This window comes from Peromyscus californicus, unplaced genomic scaffold (genome assembly GCF_007827085.1).
Source record: "Peromyscus californicus insignis strain IS unplaced genomic scaffold, ASM782708v3 Scaffold_20__1_contigs__length_68692818, whole genome shotgun sequence".
Lineage (NCBI taxonomy): Eukaryota > Metazoa > Chordata > Mammalia > Rodentia > Cricetidae > Peromyscus > Peromyscus californicus.
In genome coordinates, this window is record NW_026294503.1 from 50,069,764 (window position 1) to 50,085,463 (window position 15,700).

The window sequence follows — 15,700 nt, forward strand, 5'->3', positions numbered from 1 at the left end:
AAAGAACAGTGACTAAGACAACTTCTAATTGTGTGGTGGGTTTTTTTTTCACTCGTGTGTGTGTGTGTGTGTGTGTGTGTGTGTGTGTGTGTGTGTGTGTGTATGCATGTGGGTATAGGAATAGAGGTCAAAGGACAATGTGTTGGAGTCGGTCCTCTTCTGCCATATGGTCCCAGGGGCGTCAGCTTGGCAGTGTGAGCTATTTTGCTGGCCCTCTGTGTTTTACAACCTTGATGAGCTATTCTAAGTCCTTGACATGTGACAAGTATTATCAGTAGATGATAAGAAAGCACAATGTAGCCAGCCTTCAGGGTCCAAGACTTGGCAACTGGTGACAGGTTGCTTCACCTGAAGGAGGAGCACAGATTAAAACACTTAAATGTGAGGATCCAGGTCTTCTACATTCTCAGGGGGATCTTTTGCCTCGGAAACCCCCCCCCCACCTACACACACACACACACACACACACACACACACACACACACACCCAGGGCACCAGAAGTTATCTTTTCCCAAGGAGGCCTCCTTTGCATCTCTGCCTTCTGCCCCTGGTTGCCTCTTATGGGGATATGGTTTGATTTTGTGTGCACATGTGTGTGTGTGTTTTGAGACAGGGTTTCTCTGTGTAACAGAGCTAGCTGTCCTGGAATTCGCTTTGTAGACCAGGCTGGCCTCGAACTCACAGAGATCTGCCTGCTTCTCCCTAGGATTAAAGGTATTCGCCACCACCGGCTCTAGAAAGTACTCTTAATGTCATCCCTCGTATGGGGATATTTCTGGCAAGCATCCTCTCCCCTGGAGGGAGCCTCCTCTCCAGGTTCCCTATTGCAATGGCTAGGATTAATGGTCAATTTGACAAGCTCTAGAATCACCAAAAAGACAAGCCTCTGAGCATGTTTGTGAAGGATTATATAGATTAGGTTAACTGTGTGAAAACCTGCCCCAAATGTGGGTGGTACAATTCCATGGTCTGTATAAAAAAAAGGAGCCAAGTTGTGCACCAGCATTCATCCATCTGTGTCTGCTTTCTGGCTGTGGATGCAGCGCGAGCAGCTGCCTCCAGCACTCTGCCACGAGTCCCCACCAGGTTGGCCTGGACCCTCAACCCGTGAGCCAAAACAAACCTATCCTTTTTAAAAGTTGCTTTTTTTCAGGCATTTTTGTGGCTGCAATAAGACACGAATACAGCACTCATGGAGATACTCTTTCCCAGCATCCTCTCCTGTGGGAGGAGCCTTTTTCCTGGTTCTTTCCCAAGGGGACACTTCTGTTCTGGGTCCGCTTCCCTTGAGGGGAACCTCTGTCCAAAGTCATCTTCCACAGGCTCTAGGTAGCCAGCATCCTTTCCCCATGGGGGAATCTCCATTTCAGGTCCCCCTCCATGGAGCACTTCCATCTAGCATCCCTTCCCTGGAGGGAGTTTCTATTCCAGGTTCTCTTGCAATGGGACTCGGTGGCCCAGAAACATATCCCCTGAGGGCAAGTATCCTTTCCAGGTCCCCTCCCATGGTGACACCTCTGGCCAGTATCCCTTCTCCTCCCTTCTGAAGGGGCCTCCTTCTCATGACCCCTCAGGGGACAGCATCCATTATCTTGGGGGCACCGCTTATGCCCGTTACCCTTCCCGAGAGGAAACCTCTGCGGGCGGGCTCCACCCATGGAGGCCCTTCCTCTGGGTGAACATCTGTCCCTGACAAGACACTCATTCATTCTCTAGGACCCTCTACAGCCCACCACCCCATCCCCGCCCCCCTCGGCCCAGGATTCTGTCCTCTGGGGGGCGTCTTTGGCCCCGACGCCCCACTGGGGACCCGAAGACCCCCCCCTCCCCCCCTCTTCCCCCACGCAGAAGCAGGACTTCCGCTGGGCCCCCTCCCCTCAGGCGGGACTTCCGCCCTCGCCCCCTCCCCCTGCTGCGCCGCGTTGTCCTCTCGGCCCGAGGCAAGCCGGCTAGTCTCGCGCTCTCTGCCTTGCAGCCGCGGCACGGGATCTGGGTGACGCGGGCTGCGGAAGCCAGGGCCGGGCCGTGCCGTGCCGATCGCGTCCCCCGTCTCCGCGCCTGTCGCCTGGCTGCCCCCTTCTCTCGCTCTTCTCTCCGCCTCGTCAAGGCTTGGCTCAGAGCGAGTGGCAAGATGGCGGCGCCCAGGATGCCACCCGCCCGGCTGTCGGGCGTCATGGTGCCAGCGCCCATCCAGGACCTGGAGGCCCTGCGAGCCCTCACCGCGCTCTTCAAGGAGCAGCGGAACCGGTAACTGCGCAGGGGCTGCTGGCGGGGGGGGAAGAGGAGCGGTGCAGGGGCTCCGGGCTCCGGGCTGCGGGCGGGCGAGGCGGGGCGGCGGGCGAGCCAGGCTCGGCCCACGCGCAGGTTGTGGCTCCGTGGCGCGCGCCTCGGCCTGCTCCGGACGAGGCTTTGCCCAGGCTCTTGAGGGGGGGGGGGCAGGCGGTGGCAAGGCTGGTCCCCAAGCTGGCAGTGAGGAAGCTGTTGGTTTGGCTCCTCAGGCGGGGCCCTGAGGGCGGTGGCCGGGAGAGGCGTGTTCAGGCTGGCTTCTACCACTGGGTTAAAGGGAGAAGCCCAGGAGCCTGCAGATCCGGACTGGCTTCTTGACATCTGTTCCACATGGCCTCTGACCTTTCTATTTCTGGCCTTAAAAAAAATGGGAAATAGGATGATCGTTTTCAGTGCTGCGATGAAGTAAGACGTGGAAACCGAAGTATGCGAGGCTGTCAGTGCCTGTTGGATTTTGGAGTATTGTTGGTGCTGCAGGTTCCCTTCTATTTGATGGAAACGATGTTGGATGATAGCTCCTTAGTGGAATGGTAGTGAGGACTTAGTGAGATTATGCATGTTACATCCTTAGGACATGCCTGACACCTGGCACTAAACACCATTAGCATTTTTTCTTCACAGTCATGTACCAAGTATGTGCTTAGTTATTGGAGTGCGAGGACTCAGAACCCTTGTTCTCTCTCTCTCTCTCTCTCTCTCTCTCTCTCTCTCTCTCTCTCTCTCTCTCTCTCTTCCCCCCCCTCGCCTCTTTTATAAAAGTGTGTTTTATTTTAAAATGAGTCTATAAAAGTAGGAATCACATACAAAAATACAGATTACTGCGACATGTTGGCAAAATAGCTCCCAGCTGGACGTGAGTAAGGAAGAACAGGAACTGCATGTCTGGGGCGGCTGGAGGCCAAAGTCCAACCAGAGCCCACCGTCAGCCCATCACTAATCTGTAAACAATAGTTTCCTTGTTCTCTCTTGAAGGAGATAACTTGCAGTCACAGTGTGTGGACAAAGCAGGGAGCAGAGTGGAAAGAGCACACAGGCCTGGGTAGGGTTAGTGCTTGCTGGAACTTTTCTTTTTTTTAAAAAAAAAAACAGATCCTTTAATCCCAGCACTCGGGAGGCAGAGGCGGGTTGATCTCTGCGAGTTGGAGGTCAGCCTGGTCTACTACAGAGTTCCAGGATAGCCAAGGCTACACAGAGAAACCCTGTGTTAAGAAACCAAAATAAATGAATCAATAAACAAACCCTGTGCTGAAAAACCAAACCAAACCAACCAACCAACAAATAAATAAAGGTAGATAACTGAATCAGGCATAGTGGCACAGGTCTTCAACCCCAGCATCCAGGAGGCAGAGGCAGGTGCTAGTCAACATCGTGACACCCTCCCTATCTCGAAACAGACAAAACAACCAACCCAACTGCAGCAACAACAACAAAAGATCTTGATCTGAGCACCTTCCCATCTGCAGTCGTAGTAGAAGAGTATGCATCTAAAAGGGTGTTAAAGGCCCCAGGGTACTGCTGCTTGAGTTTGTGGGTAGGATGCTGATCAGTATGACATTTCATAATGTTGGTTGATCTGATGCTTGGGCCTGTCTCTACCATCCAGGAACTATACCTTAATTGTTAACCATATATTGAGCACTACGAAACAATCTTTGCAGGGGGCTGAGGTCACAAAAACAAATATGACATAATTCCTTTCATCAAACATACTAGGGGATTGCTGTGGAAACATACTGTAGAGATCCACCCGGTAAAGATGCTGCCTCCTAGAGCCAGGAAAGACAGATAACTGGAGAGGGCCTGGGAAGATGGTTCAGTGGTTAAGAGCACTGTTGCTGCTTTTCCAGAAGACTAGAGTTTGGTTCCTAGAACCCATATGGTGGCTCAGGACCATCTGTAACTCCAGCTCGAGGGGATTTGATATCTCCTCCGGCCTTTGTGGGTATCAGGCGTGCATATGATATACATGGACGTACACCTGTAAAATTACTAGAGATTCGAGGGCTAGCTAGAAAAGACAGTGTCTGTGAAAGGGTCATATACTGATTTTGTAGAGTTGCAGAGAAACAACACAGATATGTTTTGGCCAATTTGAATATTGGTTTCCTTTATGTAACTTGTTGAGAAAATTAAGGCTTGTAGCTTTCCTGACTTGGTCTGTCCTGAGAGGAGTTATGGGAAACCACTGATGGTTTCATTAAAAGAAGTGGTTTGATAAAATCTGTTTGTGAGGTGGGGAAAGTCTTTCTGATTGCCATTGTTGGGGAGCAGAGAACAGAGAAGCAGAGGTCAGGGATGAAGCGGGAGGGGTGTTTAGGTTTTCGAAGCTGTTGCAGAAGTCCCGGGAAATATGTGTCCAGATTAGGACATTGTGGGAAGGATAGGATAGATGTTGAGGAGCTGTAAGATTGAGTAGGAAGTACTCAGGGACCACTGGATTGTTGTGGGGTGAAGATGAGATGCTTCTGAGGTTTGGTTGCTGTTATTGTGGAACAGTGTCCCTTTTTCAGGCAGTTTGGAGATCAGGAAGGATGAACTGGTAGGTAGGTACTCAGAAGGAGAATGCAGTTGTGTGATGGTGCAGAGTTCTTGATTCTGGCTCTGCTTTGTCATCCAATTGGTTTTTTGTTTTGTTTTGTTTTTTTGTTTTTTGAAGATTTATTTATGTATTTGGGTGTTTTGTCTGCACGTATGTCTGTACACTAGAAGAGGGCATAAGATCCCATTATAGGCTGTTGTGAGCCTCCATGTGAGCACTGGGAGTTGAATTCTCGAAGAGCAGCTAGTGCTCTTGACTGCTGAGCCATCTAGAGAAAGAGACTTTTTTTCTGTCTGTTTCTAGATATGTGCATGTGTGCAGGTGCCTGTGGGTCTCCTGGAAGTGGAGCTATGAAGAGGGTGTGAGCCATCTGATGTTGGTGCTAGGAACTGAACTCAGGTCCTCTGCAAGAGCAGCAGGGCTCTTAACTGTGTTTTTGTGTCTTTGGGTAAATCTGTTGTTTTGTAGCATAGACTCCAGATGTTTCAAGGGAATCTTTCCAGTTCTTAAACTTTTTTTTTCCTTTTCAAATTTCTGCCTAAAGTTTTTCTTTTAACTTACCTTCTAGTTTTCTAATCCTCTTTTCTTCATCAAACCTGCCATCATTGTGTTATGTATTGTATTTTTGAATTAGTATATCTTTTTTTATATTCCTATACTTCATTGAAATTGATGTTCTCATTTAATTCTTAAGCATAATGATTATAAAGACTGGACCTGATAACTTTTTATTGTTAGTTTTTATCGTGTGTGTGTGTGTGTGTGTGTGTGTGTGTGTGTGTGTGTGTGTGTATTTGGTTCTTTTTATTGAATGCTGAATATTTTGTGTGAAAACATTAAAGCTATTTCTAGCTGTAGTTTCTTTATAAAGTATTTATAAATTTAAAACCAAAATCAACTTAAAGCACATTATTAGTAAGGAGGGAACAACTATTTGTCTATTAATCAGAATAAAATGAACCTTGACCTACACCTCAGACCATTCAGAAAAGTATTTCAACATGGAATATAGATCTAAGTATCTAATTAGTATCATTCTGACCTAGGCAGACTTAAAAAAAATCAGTCTCTTTTAGTAGTACAAAATAATGGGGTTTATTATGTTCATACATAATGTCATTGTATTTTGTTCCCATTCACACTCTTCATTAACTCATAGCTACCCCCACCTCTGTCACTAAGCAATCATTTAACTAAGACATAATAACATTTTCCTATTTAAGTAAAATACTTTATCCATCTAGAGTTAAAATTAAACACTTGACCAAAAGATAGCATTAAGAAGACAAAATGATGGCCAGGCGGTGGTGGCACATGCTTTAATCCCAACACTTGAGAGGCAGAGAGAGGCAGATCTCTGTGAGTTCGAGGACAGCCTGGTCTACAAAGCGAGCTCCAGGACAGCCAGGGCTGCACAGAGAAACCCTGTAAGAAGACAATGTGACAAAGCATAGGCTAAAGTATTTATTACACATACATTTAACAAAAGATGGTTTCAGAATGTGTAAAGTATTTCTACAATTCACTTGAAAGGTAGTCCATTTTAAAAATTAGGCAATACCTCTTGTGCTCTAATGGAGATGTATAAATGCCAGTCAGTATTATTCATCACTCAATGTGATTGGGTGGCCCCCAGTGAAAAGCAGTGGACAGCACAATGAGATACCACTTTACACCCTTTTGGTTGGCTGTTATCTAAAAAATGGGAAAGAACAAGCATCAGTGAAGGTGTGTGGAAACTGATCCCTGAAATTTTTGGTGGTTTTGGGTATTGAACATTGAGCCTTGCACTTTTGAGTTAACTATTCTGCTACTGAATTACATTCCCAGCTCAAAATTGAATCTTTATACATTGTTGGTGAGAATGTAGAATGTTGTGGCCAACATGGAAACCAGTTTAATGGTTCCTCAAAAAGCTAAGCATAGATTATCACCAAAAAATTAAAGGAATTGTAAAAAGATAAATATTGCATAATTCCATTTATGAACTATAGGTTAGATTCATAGAGAAGTGGATTTATAGGATATCAGGTTTTGGGCAGCAAGGAATAGAAAGTTACTACTTAATGATTAAGAATTTCAAGTTTGGATATTTAAGTTTTAGTAATAGGTAGTAGTGATAGCTGTTGAGTTGTGAATGAAATTAAATCTGTTGAATTGTAGACTTAAAAGTAGCCAACATGGCAGGCTACAGGGGAGTTCTAGGGCAGCCTGGGATATAGAACAAGACTGTGGCTGGAGAGATGGCTCAGTGGTTAGGAGCACTGACTGCTCTTCCAGAGGACCTGGGTTCAGTTTCCAGCACCCACGTGACTGTTCACAACTGTCAGCAGCTCCAGCTCCACAGGATCCAAGGCTTTCTTCTGGCCTCCTTAGGCCAGGCATGGGTGTACATACAAACTCGAAGGCAGAACACTCATCCACGTAAAAATTAGAGAAAAAAATAAAAAACAACTAACCAACTGTAACCTCTCAGAACAGAAACAACAAACTGTGTGTGGATTAACATGGCTAAATTAAAATGACAACATCAACATTTTGTGAGATTGTGGAACAGCAGGAACTCTTACCTGTTATTGGTGGGATTATAAAAGATGCAACTGCTTTGGGAAGCATACTGGCAGGTTTTCATAAAGTTAAACAAAAACGTGTGTCCATAAAACACTTGTTAAAGAATGTTCATAGCAACTTAACTGATATGACTAAAAAAATGGAAGCAACTTAAATGTCCATCATTGGGAGAATGGCTAACACTTCTGTAATGAAAAGTAATGAACTGCTGACACAGAACAACATGGAAGAATTCCCGAAACACTGAGTAAAGAGAGCCAGTTACAAAGCCTAGACTTTTACCAGTCCATGTGAGTGATAGATAGCACACACCCGAACAGTGGCTGCCAAAGGAAGGTGGGATTAGCAGGGAAACAGGAAGGGAACTTCCCAGGGAATGTGCCATATCTAGATGGGCTGTATTATTCCATTTTTCTGCATGTAAATTAATTTCCTGTTTTATTTGAGCAGCTATCACTGGCCTTTTCTACTTACAACTTAAGTGTTACTACTGGTGGAGAAAATGTAAATACTAAATTTTGGGTGGCAAGGTGGTTCAGTGGGTAAAAGTACTTGTCATGCTAGTCTAATGACATGATCCCCAGAATCCAGGTAAAAGCTGGGTGTGTATCTATAATTCCAGCGCTCCAGGACTCCTATGGCAAGATGGAAGGCAGAGAAAGGAGAATCCATAAGAAGCTTGTGGGCCAGTTAGCAACACTGCAGAAAGAAGAAAGATCATGACTTAGAAATGAGGTGGAAAGAGAACCGCTCCCAAAAGTCGTTCTTTGACCTTAGCATAGTTAAGGTTTCTGGTGCTGTGATAAACACCATGACCAAAAGCTACTTGGGAAGGAAAGGGTTTATTTCAGCCTCTATGTTTCAATCACAATCTATCATGAAGGGAAGTCAGGGCAGAAACTCAAGGCAGGAGCTGAACCAGAGGCCATGGAGAGAAGTGTTGCTTACTGACTTGCTCAGCTTGCTTCCTTATACTATTCAGGACTACCCACCCATGGGTTGCACTCGTTGGATAGGCCCACCCACATTAATCATCAGTCAACAAAATATACCACAAGCTTGCCCACAGGCCAGTCTGGTGGGGCATTTTCTCAATTGAGGTTCTACCTCTTCCAAAATGACTAGCCTGTGTCAAGTTGACATAAAAAGTAGCCAACATAGACCTCCACATGTGCGCTATGGCACACATGTACTTGCATGCTTGCTCACTTACTTATTAGTTTGTACACACAAATAAAAAATATTAAAAATTAAATAGTAAAATTTGCTGTAAGAAAAGTAGAAGGTTTGGGTATTGTTAACATTGTTAGTGATCTGGTGCTTGGGGGTTTTGCTTCATGGACACTTTCTCTATGCTAGACAGTGCTTGCTTTATGTTTCCAGAGGCTGAGCTGAGCCAACTGATATGTGAATGAATGAAAATCTAGGGAAAAAGATAAGACAACTAATGTAAGAATGCCTTGTGGGGTTGAGAACTGCTATGGGCAGCTGAGTCTTAATTCCCCAGGAAATGTGGATTGTATCTCTAATTCATCCTTCTGAAGATGCATGGCTTAAGTGGTTGATTAGCCTGTTGTCATTGGTTGAAAATTGATCCTGATGTCATTGGCTGGCTGGGTCCAGGTGTGGACTGAGGCCACCAGAGCATGAGTTTCAGTCTGCTCTTCTGCTTAGGTTTTCTTTGGTCTGAGACTGTCTGCTCCATCAGTCTTAAAGGTGGATATGTTGGCTTTTTAGTTTCAGACTTGTTTGTAGTGAAGTCTTCCCATTGCATTTCTGTGTGTGAAGGTATATATCTTGTTTGTAAGTTAGGTATAAATTTTTAATTTTTATAACCCACAAACTGAATTTTGAGGTGTTAAAGTGTGAACTTCCCTCACTGTCTCTTCATTTCATAGTGGAATGCCCTTTTTCTAGGGAGGCATGTTTGAGTTCTTTCCACCATGGGGGGCCTGGGAATTGAACTCAGGTTTTCAGGTTTGTTACCTTATCCACCAGGCCACCTTTCTAGCTCATTATAATAGAATTCCCTTTCTCTACCAGTCTTTTCCTATTGGATAACACTCTTTTTGAGGGGAGGAACCATTGTGTTTGGGGCATCTCCTGGCAGGGTGCCAAAACTGTTTTGATATTCAGTAAACACTGAATTGAATAGAACATTGAACACTGAGGATACGCCAATTGGCTCCATTGAGGGGAAAAAAAATCACTTATCAGTGCTAGTCAATAATAATTATTTTTAACACTAAAAAGCTGTTCAGGGTACCATGATAATTTATTATTTGTTTAACTACCTATATTGTTTTTCTCCTTGCTGTGGCCAAATGCCTGCCAAAAAGCATCTTAAGACGTTGACTCACTGAATATAGTTTGTCATTGCATGCAGGTGTAGTGGAAGGACCTTGACTTAGAGTTTCTGTTGCTGTGAAGAGACACCATGACCACAGGAACTCTTAAAGAGGAAAACATTTGATTGGGGTGGCTTGCATTGCAGAGGTTTAGTCCGTTATCGTCATGGTGGGAAGCATGGTGGTGTGCAGGCAGATGTGGTGCTGGAGAAGGAGCTGAGAATTCTACATCTTGATCCGAAGGCAACAGGAAGTGGACTGACACTAGGTATATCTTGAGCATAGGAGACCTCAAGGCCACCTGCACAGTGACACACTTCCTCCTACAAGGCCATACCTACTTCAACAAAGCCACACTTCCTCATAGAACTGCTTCCTATGATTTTAAGGGACCAGTTACATTCAAATTACCACACCTGTGAATCACTGCTCACATTGTCGTGAGGAATTGGGGTAGGGGGTGGAGGTAATGCTGGTGCTTTTTGGACTTCTCTCTCTTTTTTTTTTCCTCTCCTACAGTTTGGGTGTCAAGTCTTCCTCAGTTAAACCTCTCCAGAGATACTTTCATTGACATGCCTAGAAGTGTGTCACCTAGAATGATTCCAGATCCAATCAATTTGACAATGAAGATTAAGGAATTTGCCAAGTTTTGTGGGACAACTATAGTTTATATAGTAAAATGAACTCTATTTGGCTTGCTTCCAATTACTAACAAAGAAATAGCACAAGTGTTGTGACATTAAATTTGTAAATGCCTCAAACCTTCTTGATCTCTTTGTACATACACACTTGTAATTTTTCTTCATAATTTATTTACCATTTCAATTCTCATTTTGTTATGGTTTGAGTATAAGATGACTACCACTAGTCATGTATTGAGTGAGGACTTGATTGCTAGCTGATGGGTTTTGGGAATTGATTGGATCCTGATTGCTTTGATCAATGGATTATCCACTTGATGAATTTATCACATGATTGTACTATTGAGAGGTAGTAAAAAGGAGGAGGTGGGGCCTAGTTGGAAGAAGTAGGTCACTGAGGATATGACCAGTGGTTCTCAACCTTGCTAATGCTGCGACCCTTTAACCCAGTTCCTCATATTATGGTGATCCCCCAACCATAAAATTATCTTTGTTGCTGCTTTATAACTGTAATTTTGCTACTGTTATGAATTCTACCTTAAATATTTTTGGAGATAGAGGTTTGCCGAAGGGGTCGTGACCCACAGGTTGAGAAATGCTACCCTAGAGGCTATATTATGTTCTGGTCCTCTCATGTGTTTCCTTTTGTTTGCTTCCTGTCTGCCATGAGATTGTTCTCTACTACATGCTTCTGCCAACAGGATGTTCCACGCAAGCTTCTAGGGCCAGGTGACCATGGGCTGAGTCTACATACCCTCTGAAGTTGTGGGCCAACAGAAATCCTACCTCTTAGAGGTTGTTTTTGTTAGGTATTTGGTTGTAGTGGCACAGAAATAACAAATAATGTTGGAATTCTTTTTGATTTCTAGGTCTGTGTCCTGTGTTTTTGCCTCTTTTCAAGACCATCACAAAGTATTAAAAGCACTTAATTACCTGCCATTCCCTCAGAGGCAGGATTCTTACTTAATTCTGTATTCCCAATCCTTACATTCACATCTAGCACATAATGGGCATTTGATAGTATTTTTATAATTTTCTTGAGCCATTATATGTAAAATAAAAGTACAGGAGAGACTCTAATTAGAAATATATAGGAAACATCAGTTACAACAGATGGGTGATTTCAAGGGATAGAAAATGACTTGTGATTCTGAGTTGCTTGCATAAATATGTTGACTAACTTTCATGAAGAAAGCAAATAGATTAAGCCCTTCAGAGGTCAGCATACCACAGGAGTAAAATATAAATCTGTCTGTGTACACTCATACACATGGATTTTCCCTAAATATTACTGAGCCTGTGGCCAGCTAGTCTTTGAGTGATCCAAAAGAACAAAACACCGCCCCCTAACCCCAACAAAAAACCCAGACAGGTCATCAGCTTAGATGCCTATGGCATTTTGACTCAGGCATGATTCAGTTCAATTGTTTGAGAGAACATCAAGTTCATCTATAAAAAGAATTATGTGATGGCCGTCACCTTTATTTTTACCTATTCCATGAGCTGTAATACACATGGAGCTATTTGGTAAGGTGTTCTGACTCAGCTTCAAAATACAGAAGTGCTCAACATGAGCCCACCTCTCATAGCAGTTATCTTAAGTGGATGAAGTAATCAGGAAAGAATTTCAGCCAGCAAATCAAAACAAATAAGGGTATGTTTGTGACTACCAGGACCCTGAGAAGGGCATTTTGGCTCTTTCATTCTTCCAGTCTTTTGTAGTGGTCACTGGACTCAAGGGCTTGGTCAGTGGTCTGTGAGTCAGGATACTGAAAGGTTATTCAGCTGAGCCAGGTTCTCTGGCTGTGAGACTAGATAAGCTATACTTCTTTATTGCCACTGAGAAGTTAATGTGTACAACCCCTAGAAAGTGGCTAGCACATGATAAGAACAGTTTAAATGTTAACTACTGTCTTTGTTCTGGTCACCATTATCATGATCATGCTCACCAGAGAGAATAGAAATTATATCAAAAGACATTAAAGAAGACTTACATGATGAAATGTATCAGTATATTATTGAAACAGCAACAACAAAGACATATTTTCCCTAGATTTACCTGTGAACTCAGTGCCATTCAGAATAACATTTCAGTAAACGTTTTGTTAGAAATGCTACTCACTTTTGGAGGACAAGCCTTTCCCAGAGGCTTTCAACAGTGGGAGGGGTTTTCTGTCTTCTGCATTTTGTAGCTTGAGATGTGCTAGGTACTCCCCTTGATTATCACCAGTCAAGTCAGACTTTTCTCCACCATTCTTGTTCTTGTCAGTCTCTCTACCTGACTCTTGTTTTGTTTTGCTTATATATATATATATATATATATATATATATATATATATATATATATATATATTTAAATTATGTATATCTGTCTGTGTATGTGCTTGTAGATGTCATGCCCATGGAGGCTAGAAGAGGAGCTGGGGTTACATGCAGTTGTGAGCTGCCTATAGTGGATATTGGGAGCCAAACTCCCATCCTCTGTAAGACCAGCCAACACTGCTAACCATTGAGCCATCTCTCCAGCCCTTCTGTTTGTGTGTTGGTTTTGTGTTTTGTGTCACGATCTTGCTTTGTAGTCCATGCTGTCCTTTAGCTCAGCCCTTCTGTCTTAGCTCCTAAATGCTGGCACTACAGACTTGCGCCACCTTGCCTGGTTCCCTCTTACGTTTTTGTCCATGCTGTGATAGTATGCTGCCTGATGAATCAGTCTTGCAGTTTAGATATCTGTGGGCCACTCCATCCTATTCTTTGAAGTTTGGCTTTAGTGTACTCTTAACTTTGTATTGCTTTAATTGTCTTCAATCTTGGTCATTTCAGTGTTTGCATGGGTAATCCATTCATTGCCCAACCTCATTTCCTTGACTGTCAGTGAACTCAGCTTCTAAGTGTTCTTTCACATTGCCACGTGTTACACCTTGTCTGGACCTTATTTTTAATCTAGCTGCTTTCTTCATGCTCAGTTTCAGTTGCCCCACTTCTGGGACCCCTGATCTAACCTGCCTATTGATTTCGTTTCCTGTCCCTCACTCTTTGTTCTTCATCCCCTTCCTAATTTCACATTCTCTTCTTAGTTCCATTTGGATTCATGGATCTAAACATTGCTTTGCATCCATCTGCAATTAAATTTCACTTGTTAGTGTTGTTACCCAAATAACTGAATGAGGCTAGAGGAAAAACAGTCACACTTAGTCTATTGGTCTCTTTAAATTGACAATTGCCATGTAACAATGCTGATTGGCTTTTAATTTTTGGTAAGTCATAATTGTACGCATTTATGGGGTACACTGTGATGTGTTGATATCCATGTAATGTGAAATGACTAAATAAAGTTTATTAACATAAACATCAACCCTCAGACCTAGCCTCTTTTTTTTCTTTCTTTTTGGCTTTTTGTTTTGTTTTTCGAGACAGGGTTTCTCTGTGTAGCTTTGCGTCTTTTCCTGGAACTCACTTGGTAGCCCAGGCTGGCCTTGAACTCACAGAGATTCACTTGGCTCTGCCTCCCGAGTGCTGGGATTAAAGACGTGCACCACTAACGCCCGGCCTCTTTTTGGCTTTTTGAGACAGTTTCTCTGCGTAGCTTTGGAACTTGTTCTAGAACTCACTCTGTAGACCAGGCTGGCCTCTTGAATTCATAGAGATTCGCCTGCCTCTGCCTCCCTAGGATTAAAGGCATGTACCACCACCACCCAGCTCCCCCCCTTTTAAAGCAAAATCATTTTTTAAGTATAGCAATATAACTTACATATTAAATAATTATAATCGAATGATTTGATATAGTTTTAAACAAAAACGAAAGAAAAAATTTCAGGTTACAAACCCCCTCACCTCAAAATATTTTTTTTAAAAATCACTTTTTCTGAATGTGTCAATTCAATAAATGTATTCAGAGACTAATCGTGCCCAGTTACTGCTGCACTGCTGGTTAGTGGAATTCAAAAGAAAGCCCAACTTTCACAGTCAGTGCCTCAAAGGACTAACACATGTATTCTTTTGGAATGCAAAGATGGTTCTTGCTACTTCAAAACACAGAAAGTTGAAGTCACATTATCTACCACAATTGTGTTGGAGTTGAAACTCAAAATAAGCTTTATATCTTCTTTCATGACCTTTTATTTTGGAGATAGGTTCTCACTCTGTAGCCCTGATTGACCTGGAACCCATGATGCAGACCAGGCTGGCTTCAAACTTGGATAGATCTGTCTGCCTCTGCCTTCTGAGTGCTGGGATTAAAGTTGTGTGTTACTACAATTGGCGTATGAGTCCTTTGCTTATACTCCATCTTTCTTCATCACCTAATATTACCCTCTTTAGGTCTCCTTCTAAGTTTTTATACTGGTTTGGGTATCTACACATGTACATTATAGGCTAGGATCTGCATATAAGAAAGAACATGTAGTTTTTCTTTTCTGAATTTGGGTCACCTTGCTTAATATTAAACTTACGAGATCCATTAATTTTCTTGCAAATTTCATTTTTATTCCTTTTTTTGTTTTTTATAGTCAGGTGTGTTTTTTTTTCTAACACAGTAAGTAGAGAATGTTAGCTATAAATTGCAAGCCCACCATTCTTATCTGATCAAGAATTATATCGCCTCCTGAAGAGGGTGCCTTATTCTCAGAGGTAGTACACAATATCTGTCAGTGTGTGCAGTAGATGGAGAGAGCTTCTATTTCATCTCTCTGTTACAAAAATCCACTTAAACTTACTCCTCAGTTAAAGGACATAATCAGTTGTTAAACTGATGATAACAGATACTATATTGGATCTTAGCCAAAAGACCAAGAAGCAGTGATTTTATTTTATTTTATTTTTACAGCTGAATAGTACTATACATATGTACCATATTTTTATTATCCTTCCGTCTGTTGATAGATTTGCTATTATGAATAGAGCCACAATAAACATGGATGTGTAAGTATCTCTGGTGGGGTATGGGGCTTTTCAGATTTGGTATGCCCAGGAATGGACTAATTGTTCTATCTTTAACTTTTTGAGGAACATCCAAACTTGTTTTCATAGTGACTATTAATTTGCGTTCCTACAAGCAGTGGATAAGGGTTCCTCTTTGCCCATATCCTCTATAACATTAGTTGTTAGATTTCTTGATAATAGTCATTCTGACTGAAGTGAGGTATCTCAAAGTGCTTTTAATTTTCATTTCCCTGATGAAGAGTGACGTTGGACCTCTTTAAAAAGAGTTATTGGACATTTATATTTTTTCTTTTGAGAAGTGTCTATTATTTTATTAGCCCGATTGTTGATTGGCAGTTTTGTTTTCTTAGAGTTTAATTTTTCCAGTTCTTTGTAA

General features: G+C 42.7%; 1 protein-coding gene and 1 non-coding gene across 3 annotated transcripts in view; one reads left to right on the forward strand and one right to left on the reverse strand.

Annotated features, from left to right (window-relative positions):
- Positions 1–1,900: 1,900 nt before the first annotated feature.
- Atxn10 (ataxin 10) overlaps positions 1,901–15,700 on the forward strand; it is a 143,127-nt gene continuing 129,327 nt past the window's right edge. The window contains exon 1 of one of the 2 annotated variants that reach the window (XM_052748554.1): positions 1,901–2,248. In XM_052748554.1, the coding sequence (XP_052604514.1) occupies positions 2,133–2,248 (116 nt within the window). In that variant the 5' untranslated portion in view covers positions 1,901–2,132. The remainder of the gene's footprint in view (positions 2,249–15,700) is intronic. The other variant, XM_052748553.1, reaches the window with a different exon arrangement.
- On the reverse strand, positions 14,991–15,182 carry LOC128117266 (U2 spliceosomal RNA). The gene has a single exon (XR_008220754.1). It is a non-coding gene; the product is annotated as a U2 spliceosomal RNA (small nuclear RNA).